This window comes from Tyto alba, unplaced genomic scaffold (genome assembly GCF_018691265.1).
Source record: "Tyto alba isolate M040663 unplaced genomic scaffold, T.alba_DEE_v4.0 Super-Scaffold_3, whole genome shotgun sequence".
NCBI classification, from domain to species: domain Eukaryota; kingdom Metazoa; phylum Chordata; class Aves; order Strigiformes; family Tytonidae; genus Tyto; species Tyto alba.
This window is the reverse complement of record NW_024881304.1, coordinates 2617229-2631864: the sequence shown is the minus strand read 5'-3', so window position 1 is coordinate 2631864 and position 14636 is coordinate 2617229. Positions and strand designations below refer to the sequence as shown.

The window sequence follows — 14636 nt, the reverse complement described above, 5'->3', positions numbered from 1 at the left end:
GTCTCCAAATGTATTTTTTCTAGGCTTACAATGCACTTTTTTCCATGCACTTTTTTCACCTACTTTGTTTTGTAATGAAGCTTAACATACTGTTCTTCAGAACATTTCTAAGGAAGTAATTGCATACAGAGTGTTTCGTGACAGGTGTTTTGAAATGTTAAATATGAAATCAAACATGGAAGAGTAATTACGGCAAAGCAACTTATTAAATCATACTTAATAGATGTTTGACTGAAATATATTTGAATCACTATTGAAAAGCACCCAAATTTCAGTCTTTCCGTATGATGGTGACCCAGCTTTTCCTCCAAGTCCATAATTTACTTACCGGTAATATTTGTTAGAAGAATTTCTCTCATCACCAACACTGCCTTTACCCTGTGAGGAAGGACCTGTCAGCTTGGAAGCAGTCAAATTTGATGGAGTCCTTAAGGCAGAAGAGACAAGCCAAGGAAAGGGGAAAAAAAGAGGCCCACCTTAGACCCAAGAAAAGACACAGCCAGGATAAAGCTTTTTACAGAATAACTTTGATAGATCATCCAAAAGGTTCAGAAACAGATATAAAATGTTTTAAAGCTATAAGTAAAGTAATACTAAGATACTTTAGTGCCCCAGCATTAATACTGACTTTGTTCATAAAGTCAGAGGAAGGTAACGTTTAGAGTGAGGATTAATAGCTATACACACAGCTCAGTTTACAACAGCAGTGAAAGCAGCCAACAAAATGTTCCTCGGCATCCAGATAAAGCTAATCATCCAGATCCAATCATTTTTCATCGATACTTAACAAAATCAGTCAACTTGCTTGACAGTGCATGTTGTCAAGCAACACTATTTTGCCACTTTATTTAAGGGAGGACAGTTAAATGCACCAACAAAGAGCAATTTAATATGACAAAGGATACAATGAACTCTGCAATAGAAAAGCATGATTTTTGACACAGAGGCAACATATCTATAGAACTTAGGTTAGTAGCATTAGGATGAATTGGAGCCTGATCCACCAATGACAAAGAAAAACAGATGCAAATTCAGAAGAAAAATACAGTAAAATTAACCTTAAGTGAACTTATGGGGGTATTTTATCAAAATCAGAAACAGGTAAAGGAGACCCCCCTTTGAGACAATTAAGCAGTTAGGAATTTATATAGAAAATAGTTATTCTGATGCAGATTAAGCAGAAAGAAACAAAAAAATAATAATGGTTCAATAAAAAAAGCAACCAGTGAAATGCAGAACAGCAGGTGAAAGGTTTGTTTTTCATGATTCTTGTCTCTCACCCTCAATTTTTGCAGATTCAGACCAATACTACTGTAGCCTACTTCAGGCATTATATATATTTTTTTTTTCAAGTCAGAGAAACAAGGAATGGAGCTCTGTCAATTATTCTGACATTCAAATTACTTCAGGATTTGCAGGTCTATTGAAAACACAGTCCATAAGAGAACATCTAGAATAAGGTAGCTGACAAGGGGAAATGGGTTGGCAGTGCAAGAGAGGAATTCAACTAACAAATATCAGTGTGATTTATCTGTCATCCCTTCTTACGCAAACAGCTTTAATTTGAAGAAAAACAGTTAATCCTCAAAATTAAACATGTAATATCCTGAACCTCACCAATAGCCAACACAGTGAAAAAAAAAAAAAAATCATAATTTAAGCAGAAAACCTCTATGTCTATATGTAATTCTATTTACTGCAAAGCAAACACATATGTACATTCAGTGTCTATAGAATCAAGGTCTTCTGGCATTACACATAATTTCAATAGGAAAAATTATTAAAATATGTGTCAGGAATTACTTTCTAAGAGTACTTCCGCTTTTAGATTTTTATATGCTCCAACAATGATTCACCCAAAGATGGGAAGCATACTAGCACTGAACAAATGAACCAGAAAAAACACTATATAGGTTGAATGCCTCAAAGCACCAAATTTTAAAAATCAGGTAACTTTTACTTCTTTCACACGTAATAATCCTAGGCAATACTTTCAATATTGACGCCATCTACACATTTTTCAGACAACAAAAAAATTTACACTGACTTTCAGTAAAGCAAGGGAGTGCTGGTGTTCTCAGTTGTAGCATACAAACCATTGCAGGAAATGACAGCAGTTATTTTCCAGCTTCAAATACCAGTAAACAGCTCAAATGCAAAAAGAGAGTACACCTTGCTAACTCCTTGGATGACTTGCAAGATGTGGCTTTACTCTCTAGATAAATGATGTGGCTCATACTGGCAAATAAGATCTAAACCTACTTTTGAGTGTTACTCATAATTAAAAAGTTTATATGAGAAGAAATCTAGTTGCATTTCAGACAAGAAATGTCTAAAATGACTGCATCACTTATCTGTATGCTATGGATTTTCACAGAAAGAAAATGCTGTTTCCCAAATAAAACCATTCCATGGAACACACAGAGCTATCCATGGTATTTTATACATAAGACCAAATCCATGCTGCACTGATTAATAAGTCTAGGTTTTTAGTGTCCTGTGCCTCTTTTCATAGCTACAAATTGGTTTTCAAATAAGCGTTTACATAATGTGGACTTCCCTATAAGTATCTTTTGCCTGAGGTCTTGTTCCTATGTTTCTGCCCCTCCTGATTAACACTCAGCTTTTACATTTCAGCTCTTAACAAGGTTCAAGAATACCCAGCATTTTTCGTAAAGCAAAGCACCACAAAGCACCTCATTCCTCCCTATTCCTTTTCTGTTATTAACTTACTAACACACGTGATGGAAGTTGGCAATAGTCTAAGTTCTACAAGATTCACTGACACCATTTCTCATAATCAAGTACATCACAGAAATATTTCACCACAGAAGTACTTCAATAAAAAGCTTCCTTCCAAAAAGTATTTTACGATTTATAACTTTTAAAACAACAATAAACTAAGCTTTCAAGCAAATATTTCCCACTGTATTCTCCACTGCAAAATTAAGGGAATGTCTATAGAGATTTTATATGAGATTATAAGAACAACTCTATTTGCAGTACCTGATTCGGAGACTTGACTTGGCCAACTCACTGTGTTCAATTTCAGCTTTTTTCATATTAAATATTTTTTTAATCGCATTTGCATCCTGTCAATCAAAAGAATTTTTTGTTTAATGTTGAAAGTGAAGATTGTTATAGTCAGGTATATACACCTATCTAAAAATGTAAAACAAAAACTAAGGTTTTTTTACATTTAAATATAAAACAATTTTGCTTGAGAAATTAAGCATACAACAAAGCCTGCCTGAAATACACCCACAGTAGCCTGTAAAAACTGAATAGAATAGCTGAGTAGCTTTGAGCTCATTTTTTATTGTATCATAAAAAAGAAAAAATAAAAAACTCTACAATTTGCAAATGTATACAAATACCACTTCGAACTAAACAGGCAAATGAGTTTCTGTGCCTTTACAATCAAAAAGTTACTACCATTACCCAGCTTTACAATGCTTGCTCTCTCTCATTCTATACCCGTGATCTCAATACTTGGAGTAACAGTTCACAAAACAGAGATTACAAGATTTGAGTGAGGTTACAAGTGTGAGTAATGTTGCTACGAACTGAAACTACAATCCAAACAGAAGTGCAACTGGAAAAGTCCAATAACCACCTACATAACAGTGTTATACATATAAAAGATCTCTTACTACAAAGCCCTTAAAAACTGAGCACACAAGTAAGTAATTTACCACTGAAATTCTCTTACTTCCATAGTATATGGAAACAGCAATGTTATAATTTGTACACAAAATGCTGGTGAACTAAGTATGAGAAAGACAGAAAGTGCAATCTGCTCACAAAAACATGGCTAAAAGGAAGAGGATCTTCAAAAACTATACAAAGAAGGCATGACTTCGGTTTTGAGGTTTATGATAACCACAAACAGTTCCTGCAATCTGGAAAGAGGTAACAGCAAGTACTACTGTTATCACTTGAACATGTAGTTTCAGTCATTTCAACTTCAATCACAAGCACAAGGATCCTCCATTCCACTTAAGTAGTAATGTAACTCCTGCACAGCTTTTAATCAGAAAAAATCATATACCTCAAGAAAAAAAAAAAAGTTACATATATCTCAATTATGCTAAAAACAATTTAAACAAAGGAAAAGCCAAGAATAGCTATTTTCAAAAAAAAATGCAAAGTCTTTAGGGCCTTATACTAAAGATTCATTTAAGGATCAATCAGCACAGAAAGTAGTAAAGAAAATCTGAACTCAAATCAAACTATGAACAACTTAAACTAACCTTGAATACTTGTGATCCAGGCTCATTGTAGGTTTTGGCATTCTTTGCCAGAAGATCTATATCTTTGGCCATCGCATGAATGCTTTTATAAGTTCCATTCTATACAACAACAACCAGAACTGGTTAAAGTGGCAACCTTCAGACAGCATGAGAATTAAGTCAACAGTGAAAAGCAAAAGGAATTCATACAGAATAAAGGGAACTTTTGTAATAAAACCCAAAAACATATTTATAAAGAGGACAGACAAGTATCAGGAAAAAAGTCATCAAAAAAGAAAGTAATAAGCATTAGTGCTAAGTCCTTACAGAGCTTATAAATGCTAAGTAAAAGATAGAAAAAATACTTAATACATTAGGTTATCTTAATTTTGAAGAGTTTGGACAAACTGTTATTATCAACTATTATTAGTTCAATTAGTCTATGTGCTGTCCCTCACTATTATACCAAATGCTAGAATTACAGAACAATATTTCAAATTACTGGAGGAAATGAAAAATGCATCAGTACAAAACATCTATTTATAGCACTAGAGCAAAAGTTGGTGATGATAATGCATGACCAAGCTTCAAAATTTCACTGTTTTACATTAGCAGTACTTGCCAAGGAACTACTTTAAACCATTAAACACCAAGGAACCAAAGATATTCAGGCTCAATGCCAGCACACTACAGTTTATGATGCTTGATCTTCAACACAGCTACTTCTGCAGCATTAACTCAGGATAGAGCATTAAATCAGCACAGCGTTCAGATTTTTAAATAGCAGGGGAAAAACACATTGCCTTTCTTACAGCCATAAACTTTGTCTTCTAAAAATTTTAGAATGCTTACTGTTAAATAAGTCTATACTCTGACACATTAATATGCTCATACTGTACCTGTATCCTTTGGGCAATAGTTTTAAGATCTATGGGCTCCTTTATTATTGCATAATAATCTGGATATTGCTGGAAAACAAAAATAATTTATATATTACTATCAACAGTCACGAAACTATTGCTCTCATAGCTTACCGAATGAACTATTAGATGACTTGCAGATAAGAAGCGTATAAGCTTCATAAACATAGCACTACTCTTCAATTTGGGTGAACCAGATCATAAGGCAGATACAAGGAATGACAATTCATCAATAAACTGACATAAAGGAACAGTTCTGTCTGAAAGCCAAATACATGGTGATGGTCTTCAGAGCATTTTCTTTGCTGGTTTAACCTTGTTATGCCACACCCCAAAACAGAACAGTGAAATCAAACATATTTGAAAAGATTAAAATTCTCTGCACCAAAAAAAAAAAAAAGTTACCTAAACTGGCAGAACGGGGCAAGTCCCAGTCTGCAATGAAGGGCTGGGAACAAGTGGGTAGGAGCAAAAAATGGAGGGAAGCTCTAAAAACAGCTGGAGTCTGCCACCGGTAAGACAGTAAAAAAGAACTGCACCCTGAGTGCGCCCATCATAGCGTGTAACATCAGTTATATAAATGTCTAGATTTCCAACTTAGAACACAACCAATATTATTAAAATACCCACCACTTTAGAAGGAAGTTTCTGAAACAGTTCACTTATGAGACGTCCTGATGGGTTTGTGGCAACAGCTACAGCTTCAAGAAGCTGTTCAAGAATTTCCTTCAGGTAACCTGGAGATGACTAATACAACAAATTAAATCACAGTAAGTTTTAATAGCAGCTATAGTGGTGTGCTTCAAGTTGCACTGAAATACACTAACTTACTTTTCAAAGACAGAAAAAGTCATCTATAAAACACAGATGCAACTTTTGAAAACAACTTTGTTTATGCATTTCAGTAAAACACATGAGAAAACTTTACTTTCATATTTACACTGCAGACTGTCAGACATACATTACATATTGTTAGAATGAGCTTGGTTGTCAACATTAATGAAAACATGCAACCCAACATCACAAAAACCAGACAAGCCTGAACTTCCTATCGTCATACTGGCTTATAAAACACGTCAGGAACAGCCGCACTATCTGAATGGGACACACGCTGGAAAATTATGCCATTAGGGACAAAGCTTGCTTGCACCAAACCTCAGTGCTGGCATGATATCAAGCACACATCATTTTAGTTTCAACTAAACCAGAACCATGTTTTATCCATATAGAAAACATTGTAAATTTTTTTTGCTAGGCAAAAGTGAGACACACAAGCAATGCTGTGAAATTCTTAACTTATAAACTCGTATAAGAAATACCTTTTGGGGCATAATTTAACTATGAAAAGACTTAATGCTTTTTCACACGTGGAGGCCAATCTCCCTCTCAGAGTCAGCTGACATACACTGCCATGGCTTCCTCCAGCTGCAGCTGTCATGCCCACACTTACTAATTCAGAATTTGCTCCTTGATTGTCATGTCCTTCCTCATCTTCGTCTTCCTCCTCAGCATCACCTTTTTGAACAAATTCATTTTTTGTGCGCAAATACAACTCCCATAATTTGCAGGCAGCTTTATATTCAGGAGAATCAGGCTGCAAAAACAAATCAAACGTTCTACTCAAAATTCAGATCATTCTTACCTAAAGGAAATTTAAAATTATTAGTTGAAAGGTATTAAATGCATTAAATAAATAATAGAAATCCTGGGACAATCCTGCTTCAGTCACTCTTCAACAGAGATGCTAAGGATCGCAACAAGCACTAGAAAATATAACTTCTGTTACTCCAAAGCATCTAAGTCCTTTCTGAAAGACTTAGCACAATAAAATTTCTTGGGCTGGGGCTTGGACAAGCCTATTAGATGAATGTGAAGAAATCATTAGATTTTGTTGAAGCATAGAACTACTGGTATTTAAAATAGGCTAAATTTCAGTATGCCAGAAATGTGATTTAAGCCAATATTGCTGCCACTGTGTAGAACTTGAAAATTAATTTCTACAGAACAAGAATGCAAATAAATGTGCCTATATCTTTGAAAGCATTGCAATGACTTACACTCAGCATTAACTGTGAAATTCCAAAGAACCTGACAACATGCTACCACTTGGGTTCACATCTAGGTATATTATTTGGAAAAGCTAGAAGCATTAGTCAGCAAATTAAGTTTTGTAAATACAGAGTTGGTAGTGGCAGACAAGCATGTGCCTATTAACATTACTATTTAAGAACATTACCCAGAAAAAAGACCACTTTTTCTTTCCCCTTCCTCTGTCACTTAACCTCTATTTCAGGTATTCCTACAGATATGTCACCTTATTACTGCTGATAACATTCTTATTTCACTCTCTCAACCCCTGACAGTTTGTAATACAAATGAGAAACCAACATGAGAACTATTCTTAAGCTTACCTTATTAGGCTGAAATATTCTTAAGACATTAGACCAGGTGTTAATTATGAGGAACAGATTTAAAGGATATTCTGTTCCACTAGTCCGCTTCCTTCTACATTAATGCAAGATGCTCAAAAGTGTAAGACTTGAACCAAAATACTAAAAGCCCGAAGATTTCCATTCTAATCTAGCATTGCCAATAAAACACCTGCTGCAAAAAGGACCTTGACAATGATTCAGCTGTCCCTGGTTTATATGCGTCATTGGAACTGCGTGGGTAAAGTAAAAATGAAAAAAGAAGAGGTTATGTTTGTGTGCCATAGCTCCAGCTTACAACTCTGTATTCCTCCAGAAATGTCAACATTCCTTCATCCTAGAATGATGGATACCTATTTCTAATCTATACGTGAGATTTTTATGATACAGGAATAATTTAGGCAAAGGCAGCACACATTCTGTAAAACTCCAATCATTCTTTCCTGACATCTCCCTCGTGTAGAAACTATGAAAAAGCCAACATTAACGAGCGAGTGCCTTGCAAAGCTTCAGGAGTACATAATGAATTTGGAAATTTTTGTACTTTTTCTACTGTAACCAGAATATGCAAATGCATTAATCCCTAAATCTGTTTTTCAAAAAGCTACACGCACACACATACAAACAGAAACAAAATAAGCACTGCTTTGCTTAATGTCACCTGGTTATGCTGGTTGGGTTATTCAGAAAGCAGTCATTTGGATCATCTCCAAAGTCAAAGATATATGAAAGGTAGTATTAGCAGTTTTAGATTTGCTGTATCATCTTAGTCACTACATACAATTTCACTGTTTTATGTATTTAACATAGCCTTCCATTAAATGAGGTTAATCCGATTTTTTCTCACTTCCTTACAACAATTGCAATAAAAACCATTACCATCTAAAATAAAACACATACCCAGTTTGTAGGAATGGACATGGGTGTTGCATCCTTGATGAAATACATCGTCACATACACACACAATCTATCATCACTGACCATGACAATAATATGAAAAAAAGGGACACTGATTAAGTGGCCAATGGAAGTGAAAGATTCAAACCTCCTACTGTATGCTTGCTGTTATTTATAAACTCTTTCTTTTGGAACAAAAAAAAAAAAATCTTTTTATTTCTCAAAAGGTTACAGAGTGTATTGCAAAAGGGGAAAGCTTTGATAAAACAGTATTTTTCTCAGTTCACACCTCTATTTTTGCTTTGTATCTCTTTTGGAAAACTACATGAAGATCTTCCCTACACTATTTTATAGTTTTCCACAGAAAAATTGCTATAATAGGACATCTTACAAAGATACAGTCAATGTTATGGAAAAATATGCAAATAACTGCAATGTGTGCTGTTCTCTTCCCAATAATAAAGGTTAAATTGAAAAGTTTTTTGGCCAAATGAATAAGGAATTTTAAAATATCTCTGCTACTTTTATAATTAAATTGAGCCTTTAGATATATTTTCCTCACCTTATAGTAAGCCTTTGCATTGTTAAAGAGAAGCTGAAAATCAGCAGTCAGCAAATTCACATCATCATATTCCTCCATCTTTAGCTTTTGTTGGATTTTCATTAAATCGATTGGCTGGGAAACCACTTCATAATAATCTGGCTGATTTCTGTTGTAATGACAAAAACAGGCATTATATTCCAAGCAGTAAAACCAAAACCACAGCACAAAAGTTTGTACATGTCTATGATTAAATAGAACAAAAAAAGTTCCAATATGTTTTTGTTACAGCTAAAAGATCTGGAGAGTGTAAGCTTACTTACTCAGTAGGCTTACTTTATTACATGTTCTGTTATCGTCCTCAATTTTCTGAGTTTAAGATAAAATCCAGTCTCTTTCTTTATCATCTGCATTTTCAAGGGTCATTTCTATTTATCTTTCCAAGATATGTCTTTAGTATTACATTCCACAACTTATGTGGAATATTATATAGTCACAGGCATAGAAGTTTTAGGCAGTTGTCACAAGAAACATTTTAAATTAATTCAGTGTGTCCTTTTTTGACCGAAAAAGGGAACCAACATTAGCATGTTCCACGAAATAATTACATCAAATACTCAGATCAAACACCAGTGTGAAACTACGGCAAATTTAGCTTAATTTTTTCACAGCTATTAATGCTGAAGTATTCCTCAATATCCACTCACTCCCTGATTAAATCTCAGGTTCAAGGCTTAACTAGAACCAAGGTCTTACCTTCTCTTCGGTGCCCTAATGAAAAGCTCACAAAGGAGCCTGCCCTGTTCATCTTTGTAATCTCTGATGGTGTTGTAAAGTTCATGGCATACAGCAATCTAAAATGCAAGAACAATAAAGCAATAAAAAAGGAGAAAATTTTAAGGAGGTAACAAATCAAAGCCTGCTTACAATGGGAAAGACAAGCTGCCAATCCACAGCGTGCTCTAAAGCAGAAGTGTGAAGAAATTGGTGCATCTCATGCATTAGTACAACACCTGACAAGTATGCCATATACTGCTGGATTTTTTTTTTTGAACACAGGGAGCTTTCTTTCGATGCTAATTCTAAGTAAAACACCCAAAATGTAAATTAACTCAGTACAATTTTCTCTGAATTATAGACATCTAAAACAATGACAGGGGTTCTCCTGCCCTGCAATTAATTAAAATTAGACTGCTAGCTCAAAGGCATAACAGAGACATTGTACACTTCAGCAATCACTGCCTGTGCCGTTCCCTGCTTATCTCTCTCTGCATTTGCTATTCAGACAGAGCTCTCAACTTCTGCACATTATGATTTCAGCTCCTTCTCCAACATCCTCCCATCTGTTAAAATCATCAGCAAAAAAAAAGAAAAGCAGCAAAAGGAAAATGGGAAAGAAAAAGATGAAACAGGGGAGACAAGAACAAACCAAAGCTGAACGAGATCCTAAATAAAGCTTAGCCAAGGCAGCAACAGATTCAAGGCCAGTGTGTATGTGCTACATATGATCATCCATTTTCCAGTTCAGCATTTCCCAGACAGGGATACAGTATCCACAAGAAAAAAAGTTCTGCATGATACGAGGTACTAACAGGATCTACAGTTGGGAGATTGGAAAGTCTCCTCCTCTTTCTGCTTGGGCCTGGTATATTCGTGGAGTGGTGGCCATCATCAAAGTCTCCTCCGCTGACGCTGCTGGAAGGCGAGGTAGCTCTTCGCCTCTTGGAACCCATGGAATCCAACTTCTTCTATAATGAAGAGAGATGTTCTTAAACTCATGGCATTTCATCCAAACTCTCTGGGGGGAGCTAACTATAAACCTAGCAATGCTTAGGATGTCACATTTGTTATATACTACAGTTCAGTTACACCATATATCTAAATACCAGCTTTTTGAAAATTGGCAAGAGTAAAGGGAAATAGAAATGATCCTACAGTTTTATAGTCACTGATGACAGCAATGTCAGAAAGCATTTTATAGTCATGGATGACAGCAATGTCAGAAAGCCTAGAGCTCACAGTGATGAAGATTAATTTAGCAGCTCTTACTAGGATATGTTCTTAAACTATCTACATTTTGATCTCATCTCACGAATGATAACTAAGCGAGAACCACTTTTTTAAAGGAAAAAGGTATACAGAGACACGCTCAGTTCTGGTGTAAAAGCACATCGTTCCATGTCAAACTAAAACAAAACAAAACAAACAAACAAAAAACTAACAACAACAACAAAAAAAAAGAAAACAAAACCAAAAACAAACAACACAAAACACGAAGAAAATAAATTGCAAATGACAATTCAAATGGCTACAGATATCTTGTCTTAGATTCAAGCCAAAAAGCGGTCCGGACCATTGCATGACCTACCACTCTCACTTTACATGTAGGATGAATGGCTCAATCATCAAAAAGTAGAAAAAAAACACCTTTTTTTGGCCATAGTTTTCCATTTGCCAAGACAAACAGTGACAAATGAACAACCACCATCCAGCATCTATGATGATTTACGGAACAAGCTGTTGGCTCTTTCCCAACTTCCAGTGACAGCATCAGAAAAATATCTTTATTTGTAGGTGTCTCGAAGGCTGAAGACAGAACAGATCCATCTATGCCAGCCTATATCCATTTTCCAACCAAACCAAGGAATTTCTTCTAGGAAGCACTCAGCTGATTTACAAGGTATGACAGAACAACATAACCACATTAGAGCATTTATGTGAGAGACAGAATTAATTTCAAGCACACAAATGAGATGAATAAGGCAGGAATAATTAACAGTGAGGATAAAGAAAAGCAAAAGCCTAAGGCAGAGGAATGGAGAGAATGCTGCACATACAATCAATAATTTACCAGATTTACCAGAGTACAACCAGCACCTCGAAAAGCCAGTCTCCTCATAGTTTCTGACGGCCAAGTACAGATATTGGGAGAAGGTAACACTCTAAGAGTAGCAAACCAGCAATGGTGTTAGTACAGTCAAAACTGGAAGACAAGAAAAAGGAAGGAGAGAGAGTAGAAAACTGAGAGTAGATAGATAATTAAAGAATAAAATCAAAGCATAAATTTAATAATTTCAGTGACAGAGGAAAAAAGCAAGGAACAGAAGGTAACTTTTTTTAGCCTAGCAGAAACTCTACAAAGTAATTTTATACACAGAATGCTAGACATTTCTGTCATTTTTACAGTGAAAACACATTTCTCTAATGTTCCTGAATACATATTACAGATTTCACAGCCACTTGCTAGAGAATGATTCATCAAGCAGAGCAGGGAGTAAACATAAGCGATATCTGACCTGAGAGTAAAAACCAGAAAGCAGAACTTACAGAATGTGAAATAGTACAGTGCTTCAAAAGATAAGAAAATAATTTTTAAGGTCAAGAAATGTTTAATAGGCTCTCCACTAAAGATGCACCTCCATCAGTCTTCAGAGTGGATTTTTATTCCCTAAGCAAGCAACATTAAGTATCCTGCTATACAGGTTCACTAAGGATCTACCTGTTTTCATTTCTAAGCAGTATACCAGCCTGGGTTTTTTTCAGAAATTCCATGTGAAATGTACAGAGCCATTTTATGGCAAAATGATTGCTTCTATTGATTTCATACAACTACTGTATTCAATCAAACCCCAGAGAGATTGTTTTCCTGTTTGGTGTTCTGGATATTTTCATAACACACACATACAGAGAAACTCTGTGCTTTATTAGCAGGCAATTCGTCTCAGGAACGGACAACCAGCCTGTCACTTTTGGCACTGCCTCCAACTTTTATCTGAGAGCTACAGTACTGAATGGCTAACACAAGGCACGTGCTGCTGATATGGAGGCTGCTAGAAAACACAAGTTCTTGGTTGTGAAGGAAAGGCAGGAGGGACTACTGGAATCAATAATTCTGGTTCACCCAGGCACCCAAAAGTACACTCAGTCCAATCCCATCCTGAAACAAAGACCTGGGGACACCTCAACCAGCACCTGCTGGCAAGCTGCATATAGGCTTCTCCACGTCCGTTATCCGAGGCACGTATGCTGCAGCTCCAAGGCACAGGCAGATGGTGGTGTACACCTGCACGATCGAGATGCCTGGCCATTCTGTACACTGCCTCCCAAAACATTCTTCTCCTCTAATAACCAAGGAAGGCGCAAAACTCCTATCAGTCTGAACAACATCGTGAATACTCTGTGAAAGAACTGCTTACATAAAACTCCTATCGAATGCCAGGCTCCAAAATGCAAATTTCTCTCCAGATCTCCATGCTCATAAACACAGATAATCCTGCTGTGCACAGAATGTATCCTGTTTTACTTAAGAATACGTCTCCTAGACTTTCTTCTGCAACATAACTGCTAGCTCCCAAGTCTCTCAACAGTCACACCAAGAATCTCCACCACTACAAACAAGTCATCTCCTGCGCAACAGGAGCTTGAGTGTCTTATTAATAATTGCTCACAATGCCCATAAAAACGTCACATAACCACAGACATTTCTATAAGAAGTGTTTTGGCCATTACTAATATATATGTATACTGATATATACACAACTGGTGGAAGACTGCCTCTCCTGGAAGGCATACTAGACTTATCACCACAAGCATCACCCAGTCTAATGTTATTAAATGAACAGCTTTTACATACATTGGTGATAACACACTTAAAACAGGCCAGTGAGGTTCCAGCACACATTTAGTTTTCCTCCTCCAAGTAGAAGAAAGCTAAAAGTCAGTAGAGACCATGGAAAGTATTTTATCAGGATCTCCCACGTTTCAACAGAATTGCTCACTAAATCACAGTAAATTTAGCAAACGGAACAGGGGAAGGAAACACTGCCAGAATCTCCTCCGGTTATCGATCACATCAAAACCAGCTACAACACAGGAAAAGAGGGGACAGCAGCAACCAGACAGTATAAAAGGACAAAGTTGGCGAAGAAATGAGAGGCACAGCACATCGATCGGTTTATTAACACTGAGGCAAAAAAGAAAAAGGCAAAGCACCTAACTTCCCCAAACCACCCCGCAGGGGGGCCGCGCCCGCACCCCGCCCGCTTTTCGGGGTGTTACTGTCGGCAGGAGAAGGAGACAAAGAAAAACACCCTTCCCGGCCCCGGGCCGGGCTGTGCCCTCACGGCCTGACAGGACGGTGCCCCCGCTCCCGTCCTACGGGCCTCGCTCCGTGGGAAGCCGCCACCCGCCCCCCGCCCGCCGCTGTCCCGCGACGGTGCCCCCGCCCGGGGCCGGCCGGTGAGGAGGGCGCGGCAGGGACAGCGGTTCGCAGGGGGCCGCGGCGGGGCGGCCCGCGCCCGGAGGCGGTGACGGGGGGAGATGACATGAGAAGGGCGGCGGGGGCTCGGCCGCCCCCGGGGCCCGGCCCGCCGTGGCGGAGCGGCTGCGCGGCCGGGCGGCGCTGCCTCCCCGCGGCGGCCACACAAAGGGAAGGCAGCGGCCTCCTGGCTTCGGCCCGCCGCCCCGCCTGCGCGACCCCGGCGCCGCAGCCGCTCACCCAGCCAGCTCCGCTCCGCCTCCGACAGCCGCGGCCGCACTCGCCCTCCGCCGCCCGCCCCGCCACCGCTGCCGCTGCCGCCGATGCCGCCGCCGCCGCTCCGGACCGCCGAGCCCGCCG

General features: G+C 37.9%; 1 protein-coding gene across 15 annotated transcripts in view; it reads right to left on the bottom strand.

Moving 5' to 3' along the window:
• The window catches only part of PBRM1 (polybromo 1), a 65537-nt gene extending 50966 nt beyond the window's left edge, over positions 1-14571 (bottom strand). For 3 of the 15 annotated variants that reach the window (XM_042799505.1, XM_033004582.2, XM_033004590.2), the window contains exons 1-11: positions 14517-14571; positions 11880-12002; positions 10612-10767; positions 9776-9873; positions 9041-9188; positions 6603-6746; positions 5783-5899; positions 5132-5200; positions 4254-4352; positions 3007-3092; positions 329-427 (exon numbers count right to left, since the gene is read on the bottom strand). In XM_042799505.1, coding sequence (XP_042655439.1) covers positions 329-427; positions 3007-3092; positions 4254-4352; positions 5132-5200; positions 5783-5899; positions 6603-6746; positions 9041-9188; positions 9776-9873; positions 10612-10767; positions 11880-11918 — 1055 coding nt within the window. In that variant the 5' untranslated portion in view covers positions 11919-12002; positions 14517-14571. Of the gene's footprint in view, positions 1-328; positions 428-3006; positions 3093-4253; positions 4353-5131; positions 5201-5782; positions 5900-6602; positions 6747-9040; positions 9189-9775; positions 9874-10611; positions 10768-11870; positions 12003-14516 lie in introns of those variants that run through there. The other 12 variants (XM_033004580.2, XM_033004589.2, XM_033004583.2 and 9 more) reach the window with 8 other exon arrangements.
• Between the last annotated feature and the right edge of the window lie 65 nt (positions 14572-14636).